Source organism: Stylophora pistillata, chromosome 1 (genome assembly GCF_964205215.1).
Source record: "Stylophora pistillata chromosome 1, jaStyPist1.2, whole genome shotgun sequence".
Classification (NCBI taxonomy): Eukaryota; Metazoa; Cnidaria; class Anthozoa; order Scleractinia; family Pocilloporidae; genus Stylophora; species Stylophora pistillata.
The window spans coordinates 15,887,864-15,904,677 of NC_142519.1; the positions used below are offsets into that span (position 1 = coordinate 15,887,864).

General features: G+C 37.8%; 1 protein-coding gene across 2 annotated transcripts; it reads left to right on the forward strand.

Moving 5' to 3' along the window:
* The first annotated feature begins 663 nt into the window (after positions 1 to 663).
* Positions 664 to 16,651, forward strand: LOC111336138 (kinesin-like protein KIF23). Of its 2 annotated transcripts, XM_088740338.1 has the most exons (35): positions 664 to 806; positions 879 to 957; positions 1,410 to 1,502; positions 1,931 to 1,966; positions 2,140 to 2,245; positions 2,394 to 2,530; positions 3,064 to 3,182; positions 3,603 to 3,663; positions 4,225 to 4,331; positions 5,791 to 5,903; positions 6,106 to 6,227; positions 6,329 to 6,431; positions 7,193 to 7,284; positions 7,374 to 7,439; positions 7,795 to 7,848; positions 7,968 to 8,029; positions 8,423 to 8,457; positions 8,589 to 8,636; positions 8,825 to 8,892; positions 9,059 to 9,161; positions 9,726 to 9,784; positions 9,892 to 9,932; positions 10,057 to 10,102; positions 10,315 to 10,377; positions 11,511 to 11,570; positions 11,944 to 11,994; positions 12,230 to 12,319; positions 12,798 to 12,893; positions 12,989 to 13,070; positions 13,582 to 13,658; positions 13,978 to 14,046; positions 14,728 to 14,825; positions 15,288 to 15,354; positions 15,456 to 15,517; positions 16,202 to 16,651. In XM_088740338.1, exons 1-35 carry the CDS (start codon positions 793 to 795, stop codon positions 16,215 to 16,217), a joined length of 2,595 nt encoding a protein of 864 aa, XP_088596464.1. In that variant the 5' UTR covers positions 664 to 792; the 3' UTR covers positions 16,218 to 16,651. The 2 variants fall into 2 exon arrangements, with proteins under 2 accessions (XP_088596464.1, XP_088596471.1); XM_088740345.1 differs by lacking the exon at positions 13,978 to 14,046.
* The last annotated feature ends 163 nt before the right edge of the window (positions 16,652 to 16,814 follow it).

Below are 16,814 nucleotides of genomic sequence, written 5' to 3' on the forward strand. Positions count from 1 at the left end.
TGAAATTACTTCATATCTGTGTGTTTTTATCCCAAACAAAGTAATGTTAAGGTTAAAGGTCTCGACATCACAAATGTTACCCAAACGTGTACTCAGCCCCCCAACCCCCCACCCCACCACCCCACCACCCTCTAACTCTGGTGAGGTCTTCGAAGAAATCGAAGGACAGACCTTTAGCAGAGGACTTACTAGTGAAATAGGTCCAGGCCCTGGTTGTTCGAAGGGTGGATAACGCTATCCACTAGATAAAACTCCATCCGCTGGATAACGCTATACGTTTTCCTATCACTTATCCGTCGGATAGCAATTTATCCGTCGGATAAAGTTATCCGCCCTTCATACAACTATGCCCAGGGGGACAAGGGATCTTTTCAATGTCCCTCACTGGTGGCGATGCGAATTACGTCTTCCGTTATCCTTGAATGGGTCTTTGCTAAACACACCATGGCTTTCTGAATCTTGCCCGCGACATTAGGGTCTTTTTTTTTTTTTTTTTTTACATAAAAGGGTACGAAGGACCTAGCGCGAGCAATCTGGAATAAATCAAATACACCGAGTGAGTTGTCACATCATACTTGAGCCTGCAAAACATGACATCTAAACAGCGGTCCCTACGAAGATTATGCGTTGTCTGAGAAATATAATGTCATGCACTTCTCTGATTGGTCGATTTAAACCAACACGGCTAGGGCGGTTTGATTCAAGAATTATTGGACCAACATTTTTATTATTGACTTGTTGTTTGGGAACTCTTTGCCCATCTTCTATAGTGGAAAACCTCCGTGTTAGATAATGATGAGACCAATGTAAGTATGAAAAATATTTCAATCTATTAAACTTGTGGTTTTGATGTTAAACTGCCTTGTGTTCACATGTAGCCCGAAAACTCCTTCGGCGAAAACGCCGCGCAGCGCGAAGACACCAAGACGACCCACAGGCAACAAGGATCCTGTCGAGGTAAGGAAAGGAGTTATTTTTCATCTAAAGGTCAAATAATTTCCAATGATCGGTTCATCAAAGTGATAGCACGGGAGATCTTTGTGAATCTTTCGAGGGTAGAGTACATCTGACGCACAAAGTGCCGGCATAATTGGGTCTACATTTATCTTACTTTAAACGGATGGTGCAGTACTGAAAACGAGAACTATCGCGTCAATTATCATCACTTAAAAATTTCCAATAAACAAAACGAGGCACATGTTCTAGAATTGTGTTAAAGAGACTTAATCGGGAGTAACTGTAAAAACTAGCTACAGCAGCAATTGCTCCATGATCTGAATTCGAAGAGTAAATACGTAAGATTGTAAGCCTATTTCGTGATGGCGTTGTAATCATGGGTCCTACAGTGTAATATTAGACACAGACACGTGCTTTAACGAAATTTTATGCTAATCCTTCGTTATTTCTAGGTATATTGCCGAATTAGACCTCTCGGCAATAATGAAGAAGAATCTTGCGTTCAAATTATCAGCGATACTGTGTTGCAGCTAACAGCACCTAAGGTAAGCACAAGTTCCATGAACACCTTGAATGAATAGGGCATCATGATCCTAAGCATGAAGACTTGACAGCATTACACATGTAGACTAGCTATGCGAGACTTCAGAAAAGGAAAGAAAAACTGGTATTTAATGCAACTGTTCCTCTGTCGGGTTTTGGAATTCTGCATTTTACTATCCAATTTTCCCGTTTTACCATGAAGTTGGGGTAGACATAATTTTCAACAGTAATAACATACAGCAGTTTTAAAACGCTCAGATCTTTGAATCAGTCTCCCCTCGACAATGCTCCCCTTTCGAGTACTCACATTTTCTTTGTTTCATAATCAAGCTCATATGGGAAAAAATGACTCATTGGTTACACATCATGTTGCTTGTTGTTATCAGTGGGTTACATGTACAGAATGTTTTGACGAATTTTTCTCTTCCAGAATTCTGCAGGATACAAATCTGGCCACCGAATAGAGGTAACCAAATCTTATTTTAGCATGACATGTGAAAAATGCATGCAGATATTAGTGGTAGTGCAATGAATATGACCATGTTGTCACTTCTGAAAAGTTCAATGTACATGTATATAACTTAGCTAAGATGTCTAGAATTGTCCTTACATAATGTGTTTATTTTCATTTTATACCAGACACAACATACATTTAAAAAGATATATGATGAGAAGACATCCCAGAAGGTGCTTTATGATAATGTGGCCATGCCCTTGGTTGATGATTTGATTCACGGCAAAAATGGTAAGTATTTGATTTACATTTTGTGTACTTGAAACAAAGAGAGAAAGGAATTTATAATAATTTTTAGTTACTCGGCTGACTTGGCATGGAAAACCTGTTGGAGCCAGGCCCTGATGACATCGCTTTTGTGCCACCTTTTTACTCGCAGGTTTGATATTTGCTTATGGTATCACTGGGTCTGGTAAGACACACACCATGACAGGAACTCCCAGTAACAGTGGCTTACTTCCGAGGTGTTTAGATGTCATCTTTAACTCTATCGGAGAATTGCAGGCGCCCAAATGTGTAAGTTATACAGTATGGAAATGATTATCCATGACAAGGTAGTATACAATTATTGATTACGTTGTCCCACTTGTGATTTAAAAATGGCATTCTATTGTACTTGTTTAATTTTCATACAATAACACTGTAATTTAGTGTGTTCCATTTTCATGTATTGTAAGTTTACAGTAAACATGTACATGTAAAGTAGTATCTGTTTACTTTTATCTTAGTATACAATTTAAAGTCAGTTAGGTGTTACAGCATTTTTGTGGTTGAATGATTTAAATTCTGTAGCTGATTTTTTAACTGTGAACACTGTGGTCCATGACCCTTTCAAAAAGATATTCAAGTATCCAAGACTTCTTTTACTTTTTATCTTCTAGTAATAATCATGATAACAGTGACTGAATTATTATTTTCAGTAATACTGGAAATTGCTGGGATTTCTATTGGTGGGACTTTTGTACTAAATCAGCTAGTGATAATTTTTCAATAACAATCACCAAATATCATTTTCTCTGGTTGTTTAAAACACAGTCTTCTCCTTTAAGGTCTTCAAACCAGACAAATCAAATGGAATTGAAATTCAAACAGAACTTGAAGCAAAACTTGAAAAAGAAAAGCGCGAAAAAGAAGCTGCTCTCCAGGCGACTCCAGGTGGAAGAAACAGGTATAGGGTACATTCTTGGAATGGTTGAAGCATATATTTGCTGGTCTGATAACTATAACTCTCCATTTGCACATACCAGTACATGTATAAACCCTGTTACTTTACATGGGTTCAACTCTAGTTGGGAACAGGGCCATAATAATGATTCAATTGTTTAAACCTCTCAGACTCTTTTATTACTATCTATTTTATTTTATCTACATGTGCAACCACTAACCACTACTAGAGAGTAAACTTAAAAATATATTTATAAGCATGGAATATCAAACTTGTGATTAGCTTCTCTCTTAGAAAAAAAGCAATGAGTACCTCTAATAATTAAGATACAAGAGCTCTAAGGTGATGAAAGTTAGCGACTGACAATATTTTACTTGTGTGTACACCCTTCATTGATTTTCTTAAATGATGATGTTTGTCTAGGAATGCTGATAATGACTTTGCTGATGTTATAAGAGTAGCTGAAACTGGAGTTATTTCTGAAGTGGGTGGACTTATATTTTTCAGTTTATACAATAAAGTTTTAGAACTGTTTGCTTTTTTTGTTTTCTTACTTTCCTTTTGAAGTGCAGGTAAGCAAGGGGTGCAATAATTTGTGAGTGCAAGTGCCAGTTGCTATCAATGGCTGTCACTTATCTCGCATCCTAATGTTTTCAGGGCTCGACACTAACGGTAACCAACTAGCCACAGACTAGTAGAAATTCAGTTTTGGGTAGTGGTTTTCGATTTCCACCAGCCGCAGTTTGGCTAGTAATTGAACTGAAATTGTTGTAACATCTAAGTTGTCACTAGCCACTTGGCTAGTAAGTTGAAAACTTAGTGTCAAGCCCTGGTTTAACATCTGAACCAAGTTTTTGATAGTACCATTTGAGCTAATCCAGGTTTACAGTAGCTGACATGGCAACATTCAGTTAGTGTATAGTTCTTGTAAGCAGCAAGTCTTATCTATATTTTATTCTACCTTAAGTTCAAAGAGGGTCTAGATTGTACAGGCATTTATTTCCAGCTTCCAAGATTGGATATTACAACATTACTTTGTTTGCAGGTGGATGAGGATAACAGCTATGCAGTGTTTGTGTCATACTTTGAAATATACAACAACTATATTTATGATCTCCTTGATGAGACTCCTGTGGATCCCATCTGCCCAAAGTAAGTTGACATCACACACTGGCATTATGCCAACTTGTGAATATACCACCATTGTTTTGTGGTAGCCTTTCATTTCTAGTGAGGGAAACACCTAGTATTTTAAAAATTTGTTATCCTGCTTACAAGAACAATTTGTATTGAATGTTACTGAGTGATTAAGTACTCCGATCATGTTTACTGTGGGTACTCTTGACCAGTATATCGTTCAATATATCTGCCAAGAGTGGGTTGATACTCAAGTCATGTCTCTTGACACTGGGTCATAGTCAGTCGACATTCCGCCCATAGTCGGTCGACATTTGGCCAATACTGAGTCAATAATCAGCTGATAGATCATTCAGGATAGTTGACTAAGTAGCAACCAATCATAGTCAGTCGACATTCCGCCCATAGTCAGTTGATATTTGGCCAATGCTGAGTCAATAATCAGCTGATATATCATTCAGGATAGTTGACTAAGTAGCAACCAATCATAGTCAGTCGACATTCCGCCCATAGTCAGTTGATATTTGGCCAATGCTGAGTCAATAATCAGCTGATATATCATTCAGGATAGTTGACTAAGTAGCAACCAATCATAGTCAGTCGACATTCCGCTCATAGTCAGTTGATATTTGGCCAATGCTGAGTCAATAATCAGCTGATATATCGTTCAGGATAGTTGACTAAGTAGCAAGCAATCATAGTCAGTCGACATTCCGCCCATAGTCAGTTGATATTTGGCCAATGCTGAGTCAATAATCAGCTGATATATCATTCAGGATAGTTGACTAAGTAGCAACCAATCATAGTCAGTCGACATTCCGCTCATAGTCAGTTGATATTTGGCCAATGCTGAGTCAATAATCAGCTGATATATCGTTCAGGATAGTTGACTAAGTAGCAACCAATCATAGTCAGTCGACATTCCGCCCATAGTCGGTCGATATTTGGCCAATGCTGAGTCAATAATCAGCTGATATATCATTCAGGATAGTTGACTAAGTAGCAACCAATCATAGTCAGTCGACATTCCGCCCATAGTCAGTTGATATTTGGCCAATGCTGAGTCAATAATCAGCTGATATATCATTCAGGATAGTTGACTAAGTAGCAACCAATCATAGTCAGTCGACATTCCGCCCATAGTCAGTTGATATTTGGCCAATGCTGAGTCAATAATCAGCTGATATATCGTTCAGGATAGTTGACTAAGTAGCAACCAATCATAGTCAGTCGACATTCTGCCCATAGTCAGTTGATATTTGGCCAATGCTGAGTCAATAATCAGCTGATATATCATTCAGGATAGTTGACTAAGTAGCAATCAATCATCGACTGACTTTTAACCAATATATAGACTGATATATCAGTTGAGAGTACCTACAGAAAACATGATCCAAGTACTCTATATATCAAGAGTGAGATACTTCCTGAAATGCATTAAAGTATGGATTAACTGTGCCCTTTGATTTTACAGACCACCAGTTTCAAAAAATCTTAGGGAAGATGTGAATCGTAATATGTATGTCAGTGGTGTCACGGAAATTGAAGTCAAAAGCACAGAAGAGGCTTACAGTATATTCTGGAAAGGTGAGTTACCAATACTTTTAGAGACGTCTCAGGAAATTATTTTCGGCTACTTTGATTTGAAACAATTCTTTATGTCAGCCAAAGTAAGCTTCTGTATTTGACTTTAAAACTTGACATGTATACAAGTGTATACAGTTTATCTGCATAAAATTATGGCTTGCATGTAAAATGATTAAATTTTACTTTCTGTGGAACCTCCCAGGCCAAAAGAAGAGGCGTGTTGCCAACACAATACTGAATCGTGAGTCTAGTAGGAGCCACAGTGTGTTTGCTGTCAAGCTGGTACAAGCACCTTTAGATCCTGATGGTGAGGAGGTCTTACAGGTAAATCTTGTTTTGGTTAATTTTTTTAAATTCCTTCTGTTTAAACTCCTACAGATAAACAGTAACAGTTGACCATGTTTTTAAATGTATCTCCTGAGCAGGATAAAGATCAGATTGCTGTAGCCACATTATCACTGTGTGATCTAGCAGGATCTGAGAGGACAAATAGGACAAGAGCTGGTGGAGACAGACTGAGAGAAGCAGGTAAAGTACAAAGGCTGATAGTTTCTAAAGAAACTGTTTGGTGCTGCGTCGGTGGGGATAACAAAATAATTTGAATATATCAAGAAAGTTGAAATGGTAAATTGGCCACTGTTACGGTTATAAAAGCTGACGTTTCGAGTGTGAGCCCTTTGTCGGAGCGAAAGACGAAGCGAAGGGCTAACGCTCTAAATATCAGCTTTTATAAACGTAACGGTGGCCAATTTACCATTTCAACTTTGTTGATATATTCAAATTATCAGGTAAAGTACACTTTGATAAAGGGTTGGAAATTTTTTTACAACTGACTCAAGGTCATGAGGTTTGCTATCAGCTTCAAATATTGAAGGTTGTGAAAATAAGCAGGTAACAGGCAAACTTTACTGTCTACTCTTTAAAATGTATGGGGTATTTCGAATGCATGTGACTCAAATTTCAACATGGAAGCATGATATTGTACCGCCTACCTGTACAAAGTCATGTACTTTGTATCACAGTCCAGATACTCATAACCTCTGCGACAACCCTGAGTGTTTCATCCACTCAAGCCAAGGATCTAGCAGGATCACCTGTTTGGCTCTGTGGTTTTTAATGGTCCTGTTCATGTGCAAGGAATTTCTCATGAATGTTCTTTTTTTTTCCTTTTTTTTCTTCAGTTGAAAGTCATCAACTTGCATAGCTACTAAGTTATGATAAAATCTGTGCGTGGTACTGGCAGAGCTCCAAGAGTTGCTACACTTACAGTTAATTATTTTTTTTTTTAGGTAACATCAATGCATCCTTGATGACATTAAGAACTTGTATGGAGGTTCTGAGAGAGAACCAAGCAAATGCTGAGAATGGTGTTTCTCCAAAGGTAGCTTGCTTCTATAAGATTGATGATAAATGAGTTACATTTAGAGGGTGATTTTTGTTCTGATTGTTTGTTAAACTTGATTTCTTCAGATTGTTCCCTATAGAGACACAAAGCTGACTCATCTGTTTAAGAATTTCTTTGATGGAGAAGGAAAGGTAGAAGAATTTACACCCACTCTTAACCACACTTACTGCCTCGATCTCACAAATAAGAAGTTTGTCCTCAGGAGAAAACAATATTCCTTTGCCATTTTGCAGTTTTCACCCTAATTTTCCTGGCAATTGATTTGCTGTGGGAGATGGTGACTTTTTTAGCACTTTATCTGCTATCAAAACCAACCTTTTTAGTGGCACAATTTCAAAATGGAGGAGTTTTATAAAAACTTATGTTCCACATATTCATTATGCTAAACCATTCTTGAAGACAATTTTTTATAATTATATATTTGTGAGTATCAATCTCCAGGCTGCTATCTTACTGGTCGGTGTGATGACATTTGCTTCTCTCTAGGTGCGAATGGTGGTTTGTTTAAACCCCAACGCTGATGATTATGATGAGAGTGTGGTAAGAAACCAAAAAATAAAATTTTTTAGACTTTGTACAGTTACAGTTTTGTTTTTGCTCTTCTAGACAGATTGTCTTAACTTATCCCTTTTAATGGAGTGTCTTTTGTATCACTTCAGCATGTCATGAAATTTGCAGAAGTTACACAAGATGTTGTTATAGCCAGACCAGAGTCAGTCAGGTAAAATTGCCTTTGGGCCCTCTTCAAATACTGTGCTTCTCAAGTGACAAACCTGTTTTGAAAAAAAAAAAATTGACTTATGATGCAAGAAATTGCTCAAATGTCAAACGTTCCCATAGATTAAAACAGAAACAGTTAGAGTGATTGATCAAAGATGTCATTTTGATTTTCACTCTGTCTTGTAAGAGTAAATTTGTAGGCTAAACTATTCTGACTCAACCTTTACATCTTTTTCAATCTTTACCCAATTCTTGAGTTTGGTTTGGCAAGAGACAGAGTGGCTCAGAATTAAACTGAACCCTGAAAGTTATATCCACAGGCTGCCCTTGTTTGTCTGTTTTCACTTTCATTAGTTAACAGCAATAACTTGTGTTGCATTGTTTTACTGTTTAGATTTGAGACCGGACTGACTCCAGGAAGAAGAAGAGGTATTTTCAGTCAACAATTTTACTCAATACATGTATTATTGATCCTGATCAATTGCCACTCAATGTCCTTTTTTTTTTCAATTTTGACAGATTTTGTATCAGGTGTGTTAATGTGTTGATTTTTCTTGTAGCAAATCAAATGTACAAGGAAGTTCTAGCAAAGGTTGAGGAAAATAATGGTATGTACAGTACAAGTACCTGAAGATGTTGTCCAATTTCAAACCTATGTTTTTTTTTAAATTGAGAAATAAAGGAAGTGGTCACTGATAGGAGACAAAGTTGACATCCACTTAACTGTATATTCATATAGCTTTTCATCAAACAATAATGTAAAGTCATCTGTGGACTAGTATTTTAAAATTTACAGGTAATGGTGAAACTGTGATTGTAGCCAAGCCAGTTCATACCATGGGACCGCCTTTCCCTCTTTTTGAGGTAAGCTGTACTGTTTTGGACCATTTTCATTTGCAGGTATTGTGAGTAGTGAAGTGAATTTATTCAGAAGCTACATGTACAATGATGAAGATGTGATTTTCCATTTGTTTTATTTTGTTGCTATTGCTGTTGTTGTAAGTTGTTGTTGTTGTTTTTTTTTTTTCAGTTGAATTCTCCAGAAGATAGTGCAACACTGATAAATTTGATGCACTACCTTCAAGATAGACAAAGACGGCGACAAACCCTTATTGATGATATGTCTAGAAAAGGTATTGTTTATAGAATTTGTTGCAGTTTGATGATTCTGTCATATGATGCAAATGTTGACTCAAACACTGGAAGTTGATATATATGTATTTGACTTAGCCATCTAGATTCTACTGGTTTTGGCTTTTGGGCCTTTTCATAACTTTGAAGCTAGTGTTCCAATTCTAATGAACAATTTCCAGTATGTTGGTAGCATGAAATTTGAAAGGAGCAGCAAAACTAGAGGGATTGTAAAGAAGGAAGAAAGCGTTTTCCTCCAAAAATATTGCCTTCATCCTTTTTTTTTTATCTGAATAGATATTGACAAATATTTTGTGACAGTGTTGTAATGACAATTTTATTAGCCAAAATTTGCTGACAGTTCATACCAGTGAAGCTCTCCCCTTCCTGAAGTGTGAAGGAGTTTAAGTCATGAATTGCTAGAAACCTTTTGTTTTTTCAGTGTTTCCCACTTTAATCTGTGAGGAAAACACCATTGCAAATTAAAAGGAAAAGATATGAGGAAAAATTTGTTATGGTGCACTAATGTTCCGGGACTTTACTAATACCATTATTTCTTGTCACAGAGGGGATTTTCAGGGCTCATCTCTTGGCATTTGAAAAAGAAAACAGTCAATCAAATGGAGTAAGTTAGAACAGCCAGTTGCTCTCAGAGTCATTTTTACTGTTTCAATTTTTTTGTCTCAAATATCAAATAACTCTAATTACAATATTTTTCTGTGAATTTTTCAGATTGTAGCAAGCCTGAAAGCAACAATTGAGGAGAAAGACAGGTACTATTTACCATCTTCTTTTCAAACTATTCCTTTTTCTTTGTAATGGTGTTGATCATGTCCTTAAAGTGCATTTGATGATACGAATGAAATGTTGAGAATAACATGGTGATTCTCTTTCCAGAGAGATTCAGAAACTTGAAAGAAGACTCAAGGCTTTAACGCAAAAGGTACGGTTGTTGTTCTTCTCCTTCTGATACTACTTATCATCATTGTTATTATTGTTATTATTATTTTTTATTGTTATTTCTATTGGTGTTGTTGGTTTTTTGGCGGTTTTCATTCGTATGTTTGTTGTGATCATGTGACGGGTGATGCTCAGTAGTGTCATTGGAGGTAGCAAGCGATGACGATCTGTCTGAATGATTATTCTCTCGTTAAGAACGAAATGCTTCACAAGACGGCAGAGATGTACGAACAAGACAAGAAAGAACTACGATATGAGGTACGTCATTTTATATTTCACATTGCGAAAACTACATGACTAACTTCAAAACTGGCTCTTTCCATTGTCCTATCAATGGGTGGGGACGACGTAAACACTGAGGACTGTCGACATGGTCCGTGCTACTCCTTCAACTCCTTGAAAACTACTTGAATATCTTTTGCAAATTTAAGGGCGCTTGAAAACTCCTTAAAAATAAGAAATTTTAAAAAAAATCCTTAAAAACTCCTTGAATTTTTTTTACTTAAATACGCATTGAATGTGAGAAAATATATTGGAAATAATAAAAGAGAAAAAATATAGAAAGTTATCTGGTTCAAGAGCGCCGTGAGACTAAAATTTGCCGCCACTATTGCAAACAAACGCTTTTATCATAGCAAAAATGACTCCTTGAAAGTCAAATTTAAGTCCTTAAATACTCCTTAAAAAGTCCTTAAATTTGACCCTGAAATTCCTGCACGAACCCTGTGTCAAAACTGGTTCTAGTCAATTTCTGTCTTTTGAGCCTGTCAGCTTTAAGGCTCCTCGGCGCACGAATTATCAGCATAATTTGTGGGAATTTGAGTGCCAATCCCAGGGGTTTCAAGAGATGTTCGCTACCGGTGGTGTACAACCCCGCGGTCTGTTTCGCTTACGAGCAGGCTCTCGTGTTTGGGTTTCGCTTCACTGAAACTCTTTCTCATCATGAAAGACATAAGAACAAAATCTTTCCCAATACGTTTTGAAGGTGCGCGAGAAAGTACAACTCGTACCCGTCAACTTGCGTAGGGGTAAAGTTTCTGCGCGCCACTTACACTGGCCAGTATCGGTTTTTCCGGTTGAGGCAAACCAGGAAAAACGGAAGGCACTCCAAAATATACGATCAGATTCTGACTCCTCTTTAAAAGCCTATAATTTATGAGGTTAAAGATTAAGAAATCCTAAGTGGAAAGCTAACGCATTAGTTTGAAATACGGGAGAAAATTTCGACACGTTTTGGTGTTGCGAGAATTGCTTCGGCTAGTCGAAAAAATAAGACCGGGAAAAGTAAAGGGGGGACTTCACATACCGGAGACGCTGGCATAAGTTCGTCAGTGAACATCTAACGACAGTTCTGTTGGTGTGTGTTGAGGATATTTGAACTTCTTTCTTAGCTGGATGATCAGAAGAAAAGAGCCGACAAAGAGAAAACCGATAAACTCAAAATGCGCCAGGTAAGAACTGTCAGGCGACAAGTTACCTCTGACTCTTTCAACTGGAAATATTAGAGCTACAGGTATAGAATTATTCGTTTGGAAGACTCGCCGAGTGATGGATGGAAAATGCTATGCAAGAATTACTTCTTCCCAGTTAGTCTTCGATTGCAATTTCACGACATGTTGAGGATACAGGCAACAATTCTCGTATCGCCCTTTCGATAATTGTTTCCACCCAGCAACGAATTTTGCTCTACTTTGTTGCAAGCAGTAGTAGAATTGTGGCAGGAAAAATGCTGTCGTTACTGTAGTATGAATTGCATAACATGTATGGCAATAAATATGTAAAAATCTTTTTTTGCCTCTCTTTCCTTTGGTTTTGCTTTCTTAGGCTTTGAAAGGAGTAGTGTCGCAAGAAAAGGGAAAGTGGGAACGAGAGTGTGTAAGTCAAATTTCTCGGTGCTTCAGTTTAAATTTTGTTCAGTTCATGTTTATTTTGGTTTGTCTGCTAGGCAGCCTAGTCATCGAACCATGCGAGAAGACAAACGGGATTCAACACAAGTGATAGTTAATCGAACTTGACTTGTGCCATAAGAAAATGAGTAATGGGTATATTATTGAGGTTACGTTTCATTCGTTCATGTGTTTCTGATTAGTTTCACCTCTGGCTCTCTTAGTCGAAACGCGTCAAGGACAAGGAAATAGAGATGCAAGCCAAAATGTGGCAGAAAGATGAAAAACTAAGACAACTGAAGGAGATTGTGCAGGTACATTTCTCTCTAAAACCTGTCTGTGCTTCTCTATGTTCGTTATCTCGCCATGATCGCATTAATGCTTCATTAGCCATACTGGTCCCTAGCAATTTTATCCACGATAGCCAATCCTTTCCTGGATTTTCAACTTTTTTCCGCGATGTTCACTTCATTTTCTTGTTCCTCATCGGTGGAGGAACTCCTCATGCACCAGCCCTCTAAATTGTTGAAAATGTTCAGTTTTGTGCTCCCTTCATACTCTACTCATATTAATGTCCTTAAGTAGTTCGATTGCAGTTCCTGGGCATTTATTTCCTCTGTTAGTTTTCTATTACATATTTGTTGTCGCCAGTGAAAGGAATACCCGGTGACAGTGAAGTGTCTTTCCCAAAAATACCGTTCAAAGTTGAATGAAAAAGAAACTTAGGTAGAAAAAGTTTTTTAAAGAGAGCGTTAAGCGTAAATCTCTTTTTTTTTTCTTTTCTCTCCTCAGAATATGAAGACGAATGACTCGGGTCCTGTCACTCGTGCCCAACTTAAAGCCGCGTCCATGCCTAGATCCAAGTCTCCCCCGCCCGTGTCCAGAAAGGTAACTCCATAGAAGTTGACAAAAGTACATCCTTGTTTGCGCCGTTTGTATCATTATCCTTTTTTTGTTAAAAATGTATCATCTCCATGTTTCAGCCTCCGATTAAATCTCGTCACAGACGATCCAAGTCTTCAGATTGTTGGATAGAGCACAAGCCCTCGACTCACTTAGAAACAGGTACTAGCAGCATGCGTCAATGTGAAGATGTATTGTAATGGTTTGTAAAAAAAGTCTGTGTATACCAGAATGTGTTATAACCTAATGAAAGTAGTACGCATCGTCTGTTTGGTCAATTTAGTTTTCAAGCGGATGCTCTATCAGGTTAAAGAACCCGTATGGTAGCTAGTTGTGTCCCAGAAGCAATACAACGCAATTTTTCCCAGGTCTATAACGTGATAAAGCCACGTCAGAGGTTGGAAAAACACGAGGAAAGTTTACAAACACGAGCCGAAGGCGAGTGACTTGTAGGCTTTCCGAGTATTCTCCAATCATCCCAAGTATTGCGTTATAGAGCCCAGAAAGTATGTTCTATTGCTTAATTAGATTAAACGGGAAAACAAGCCTGTAACAGTCTGTGTACTCTGTTTGGATTTTCCAAAAATATGCTCAGTATGCCTACAGAACAATGCATGTCACTGTTTTAGACATACTTCCGGTGTTTGCTAACAAAATGTCTTGCACGTGACAGGTACAGTAATGAAACCATTGATAAAGAACAAGAAAACTGTTGCCAGGCCTGGTGAGAAGGACTTCAAAGGCACTAATGTAAGTACGGTATCCTTGGTTCCTCTTCATTCACAAGACATATACAACCGCATCTTTGAAAAAGCAACAGGTACATGTACACGGGGCAATTTTTCTTTTATCCCGATTTTCTTTAGAAAGCCTTTTTCTGGAGCCTTTCCCACTCTGTTTTCTGATTGTATTAGGCTTCAGGATGAAACGGGCTATTGTGACGTGAATATCATAAAGGGCTTTTCCTTCAAATGTTAAATTGCTATCTACTCTTGAAATTTTCTTTGCTCTTCTTGCTTTGAATCGCTGTATGACAAGGCATCCGGATGTGTTTTTTTTGTTTGTGTAGGCCACAAACTATGTTTTAGCCCACCAAGAGGAAGACTCTGCGGGTGAAATTGAGACTAAGTTGATCAAAGTGAGTCATAAAATTTTCAAGAGAAGAATTCATTTAAACCACTTGTTCAGTTTTTCTAATGATTTAATGTTTTACAACTTAAATTCCTTGGAATAGATCAAGCTTCTTTTTTTTTTTATTTTTTTTTATTTATACAAAGGAACGTCACTTACATATACCTTAATAATCAGACCTTTTTTACTATGTACTCATCTCGATCTTCGCTGTTGTTCCAATTTATGCTCAAGAAATCGGGCCAAATTGCCATTAACGATCCGGAGGATTGGTACAACCACCATTCTTGGGAAAGAACTGATTTTGTGCTCAGCTTTGTTTCATACAATTGTCTTAGTTTTCCGAGTCGTCTTGGAAATCAGGGCGATCGGAAGGATATGGGTGATCAAATGCAAACCAAACGTTAATACTGAGTAGAACGCTTCTCGATTGAGTGTCGTAACATCAAGCTAAAATGATCACCGCTGCGGTCAGAACAAGAGTTTAAGTCACAAGAAGCTAATAAGAACTCAAACTAAACTAGTATAATCGCCCAAAGCACAGAAAAAATACTAGTACAGTCTCTATTGGTCAAGTTTGCATACATGTATTAGTAACTGAGATTTTTGCAATGTTGATATTTATTTCCAACAATAAATTGCATGCAAAGTATGATGATCTCCTTACTCGAGTGTAACTTAATTGCAGGGAGACGTGTACCAGACTGTGGGTGGAGGTCACAGTATTCAGTTTACAGAAGTGGAAACATTGAAAACAAGATCTGATGAACTCACCAGTCCAGGAAGGTAGGTGCTGTGTTTTGTCGGTGAAGAGGAGGTTTCTGTCGCAAATGTTCCAAATCAAGGAAGCGTAAAATTGAAGAAAGCAGATGGATTAGGAGTGGCCGAAAAGAATTGAGGGATTACTTTGCCGTTTGAAATCCTGCCAGACTCTCACAGTGATTACCTGTGAACGACTCAGTAGGGAATCTTGACATCGAAATTTTTGAGAGTGACTAACGAAGGATGTGGAGGAGTAATTATACTCTTGGTCGCTAGTACTGCAGACATTTTAATTGACTCACTCGTGTGCACTTTTTATTCCTCCTCATGTCCCACCCTGAGTCTGAAGTACTTTATGACGTAAAAAATTACAGCTGATTGGATGCATGTTTCTCTCTTCAACGTCCTGTTTACTTTACATTTATTAAGCGGTCACTCCGCCATTCCAGGTTTGATTGTATAAAAAAATTTTTTTTCTGTAAACAGGAAACGACGAGCGTCTGACTCGATCGATGATGAAAGTACCTCCAGCTGGACTGATGTGGAAACAAGGGTAGGAAGTCAAAGGATGCGTCTTCATTTCTCTTTCGTGTTATTGTCATTTTTGTTACTAGGATACTTACATACTTTGTTTTTTTTTTAATTTTATTTTAGTGTTCAACGGCAATCGAAGGCAGGCCTGGGATGGGACCCAGTTATTGTCACACTGCAGCTAAGTACGTCCAAAAATAAAGCATTGTCGTGAACAGGAACAGAACACGTAAACTTGTCTCCCTCTCTTTACCCATTGTTGTATAAACCAAAACAGTCCAGTTTTATGTTGGGCGTACCGAAGAGCAGTGGCTTTTATTGAGAGTTTGGTGCGATCCTTTCACGAGAATCAGTGCTTTTTGCACTTCGCCCCTTGCGAAGATAAAGGAAATAAATAGACAAACCAAACCGAATAAATCAATCGAGGAAAGAGCCGACGTTTTCGCCCTCGGGAAATGTGCCATCCTCACGTTGACATTTTCGTGGTTAGCCTAAGTTGGAAAAATAAGCAAAATTTCCTTAGGCTTGGAAAAGTCATTTCGTTTTTATTTTGAGGTAGATAAAATTAAGATGACCATCCCTTGTTTGTTTTTCTGTGGCCGTGATATTTGTTTGTATTCTCATAATTTGTGATACAATGTCGGAGAATAGGAAGCACGCCGAAAAACATTCAGGGAATGTTGATAACTTTGTAGATGGCAAGCGTGTTTTTTCCATTAAACTCATGCCTGTTTTATGATAGGGAAACATAGAGATTAACACCAGTATAGTTCATTCGGCGAAACCGCCAACCCGATAAATGTTGGTTGTAGTATAGTACGAGAGAGACTCGAGTATTGAACTTACTTGTTCATTGTTTGATTCCACAGGAAAAAGAAGCCTTAGAGATGTCACTTCTGACATGTGGTGGGTGGTTTCTAATACAAATAGCGTCCGTCCTCGGCTGTGGCGGAATCTAACCTCGAGACTGACGAGAAACTCAGATTACCTTGCTAGTTAATTTCGATCATCAAACTATGATGGGGAAACTGATTTGCCCATAGCTTAAAGAAATAGTTTTAACTAATGAATTCCCGTGTAAATGAACCCTTCTTTGGGGAGAAAGTTAAGAATATGAAATAAGGCAAGTTGTGACAGTTATATTAACGGCGCTATCATTCTGTTGCTTTGTGAACATAGTTGACTCTTATCAATTATTGATGGTTCAGTTTTTAATCCTTTGTTTCCATTTTAGTATGTTTTTTTCATTTCATCCTCTGATAAGTAGTCACTGTAAAAAGCTGTAGGTAATAGCTAATAAATATTACAGTAGTACTGAAGTTTGTGGATTTTTGTTTTTACTTCCGTTTTGATCAAAAGTTCCGTGCTGAACTACAAGTGGAAAAACTCACTCTGAATAATAAATAGTGAAATCGCGACTGTCAAAGGGCTTTCCGCATCGTTACGTCAGATTCTCAAAGTTCGCTAGAGCCTCAATCACAC

Coding starts and splice junctions, on each gene's coding strand:
- LOC111336138 (XM_088740338.1), top strand. Junction 3,183..3,602: donor ACTCCAGGTGGAAGAAACAG/GTATAGGGTACA, acceptor ATGTTTGTCTAG/GAATGCTGATAATGACTTTG. Junction 6,432..7,192: donor AGACAGACTGAGAGAAGCAG/GTAAAGTACAAA, acceptor TTTTTTTTTTAG/GTAACATCAATGCATCCTTG.